Source organism: Thermobia domestica, chromosome 8 (assembly GCF_964235325.1).
Source record: "Thermobia domestica chromosome 8, izTheDome1.hap1.1, whole genome shotgun sequence".
Classification (NCBI taxonomy): Eukaryota; Metazoa; Arthropoda; class Insecta; order Zygentoma; family Lepismatidae; genus Thermobia; species Thermobia domestica.
The window spans coordinates 286,781,367-286,784,072 of record NC_137461.1 but is presented as its reverse complement, the minus strand read 5'-3'; the positions used below and the strand labels follow the sequence as shown (position 1 = coordinate 286,784,072).

Here is a 2,706-nt window from a genome sequence, read left to right as displayed (position 1 = left end):
ACATCTTTATTCAAAAAATGATTCTGCTTTACTTTCTGTTAGTTTTGAGAACAGTATGTTGAGATAAGTTTTGCGAGTTAGACTATGGTCCTCAAGCTCGTACTAGTATTCACAAAATTCTGGGTACAGCAACGCAACACGTAAGTTCTAAAACGTTATTATAATTCCTATGCAGTTTATCGCAAATTTTCTGTTGTTTTGACGCAAACCTTTACAGAATGTACCGGTAGAACCCTACTAACTCCGCGTGCAACTTTTATTAAAAGAAGTATTATAATCTTTAGAAACCGACAACCTGAAAAGTGTGCCCCTGCCACGTGACACAATTCATCCTTTTAAAGCTGATTCTGTCCGAAATTAATTTAAGTTCCTTCCCTCACTTTATTGACCTAGCATGCAATAACACCTTCATTATTTGATGTTTTCATTATTACTCATAAGAACCTCCTACTGCTGAACATTTTTCATATTATTGCATTTAAAAATCATTGAAACAGCAACTATTATTTAAATTTTACATATCGTTTAAATGAAAGGATGGCATTTAGTATCGGTCCAAAGTACATCGACGGCTCGGGAACCGGTACAATCAGTTATCGTGAGCCATTGTACTCGATTGCTGGGAATCAAAGTTAACACTTAACATAATCTAACCTAAACTAATTAACAAACTGTAATCACTACCAAATGAGCCAGTCACAACCAAAGAATCTGGATTGTGAAACGAAACGAAATCGGAACTTCATGCTTATATTATACCTATTACATATAATTTCTGACACTATATCATATTATATGAGTGGGACATAATCTAAATAACTATCCATAACCTACTTTAATATACCGTGCTAAAGGGTAAGAGAAAGTAAAAACTGGTGGGGGACAACCAGAAACCACACTATGATAGGTATGAGTTTATAGTAAAGTTTCAAGAATATACAAGTAACAGCTTAAATTAGTTTTGTCACTCAAAAACTGAGAGCCTAGGCACCCCCGATCCCGGGCTGGATTTGAATCTGGAAACACTTATTGTTTCGCGTATTGTATTGAAACGCGTGTTTTGGAGGGCACAAACAGTACTACACAATCACTTATTTTGAAGATTTTTGTTCGTACTCATAATAAACCTTGAAAAATACCTAGGAACTTCAAGCTTTATTTTACAAAATAATCTTTATCAAACACTTTCCTCATATTCATAATAAAATAAATCAGGTTCGAACTAAAATATTATTTGTACAGTTGATACAAATCACTCTGCCCAGCTGTCATTTTTTGGTTCAATGATTCATAAAATCTATACGCATGCAATACATGTTGATATTTCACTATTAATTAGAATTCGAGTCCTGAAATGCGTAGACGAAAGAAATTGTTCTTGGTAAGAAAAATTAAATTTCTGATTTAGTTACTCAAGTATTGTAACCTTTATGATAACGGAATTAACAACATGCTGCAATGATGGAAAGAATGGCTATGACTAGGTTTATGCACAACAATATCGAGGGAAAATACATTGATATTTTAAATACTATATTTAAATGTGGGTGGAATACGTCCAAACATCCATGATCACCATTATTCACAAGCTTTGGTTTAATTTGCTCGTAAACTTGAGTTAAATTCATGTTTTGTGAAACAGCCTGCACCAGCAGTTGCGCAAATATAGAAACGTCTTCTTTCTTATTAAAACAAGTAACAGGTATAGTCATATTTCTTTCTAGCCAGTCATATGCACTGTGTATTCCACAACATTTAAATGTCTTCTGTATGCCATTCCAAGTTGTCATGCTACCTTTGTCTTCCTCGTATTCTTTCATGGTTTTGTTCATAACTTCAATCAATGAGTCATTTAAGGTTTTCTCGTTCACCATTTTAATTACCTTTACCAGTAATATTATCTGAATGACCGTGAGGCCTAGTAGTAGAATAAAAAATATTATGTATAAGGCTTTCTTATCTATGTAAGTTGCGCAACACCCAAAGATGCCAACTACTACTGTGGCTCCTCCTGCAATGAAGATTAATTTTGGCAAATCAATATCAGATAGGTCTTTTATAAAGGATTCCTTGATATCCGCTTTGTTGATAGCCCATACTATGACACTCCCAACAGCTACGAGTACAAGTCCACTGATAATGGATAAAGTATTTAGAAGAGAAATTAAGCACACGACAGGCCCTTTTGTACACATATTTGCATCTTCTTCTTCACCATATCCAGTTACGGTTATATAAATTTGTACCTCGGACATAGATTCCTATAGGCTTCAAAGTAACCTTATGTACACTCCCATGCAAACTTAGTGCGGGATGAGCGTTTATGGGGCGTTTACACTTGGTCGATTTAGTCGCACGGCTTAATCGACTCGCTGCATTTGCGACTAAATCGAAGCAACTAGGCCGAATCAGATCGATGGATGTGTTCAATTGTTTCAACCGAAATTGAATGCTGCTCGTCGACTCGCTCTTCTCTAGTCGGTTCGAAATCGACTGGCAGTTTTAAAGATGTCCAAGCAAAAAGTAATTGGTACAATTTGCGGTGTTATAGCAGAAGAATTTAAGGACGAAATTAAATAGCAGTGACAAGAAAAAAGAAAAGAAAATAGTGTTGGATAAGGGAATTTATATTAAGAAAACAGTATTTAGAAGCATAGATACGTGTACTTTGATGAAAGAATTTTCAATAGAGAATCTTTGCGTAGG

At 35.0% G+C, this 2,706-nt stretch overlaps 1 protein-coding gene across 1 annotated transcript; it reads right to left on the bottom strand.

Annotated features, from left to right (window-relative positions):
* Positions 1-1,073: 1,073 nt before the first annotated feature.
* LOC145692036 (CD151 antigen-like) lies at positions 1,074-2,206 on the bottom strand. The gene has a single exon (XM_081767329.1). The coding sequence runs from the start codon at positions 2,193-2,195 to the stop codon at positions 1,443-1,445; it is 753 nt and encodes a 250-aa protein (XP_081623455.1). The 5' UTR covers positions 2,196-2,206; the 3' UTR covers positions 1,074-1,442.
* Between the last annotated feature and the right edge of the window lie 500 nt (positions 2,207-2,706).

Bases quoted from the DNA above. Each gene is read 5' to 3' on its own strand.
- LOC145692036 (XM_081767329.1), bottom strand. From the start codon at position 2,195: ATGTGTACAAAAGGGCCTGTCGTGTGCTTAATTTCTCTTCTAAATACT.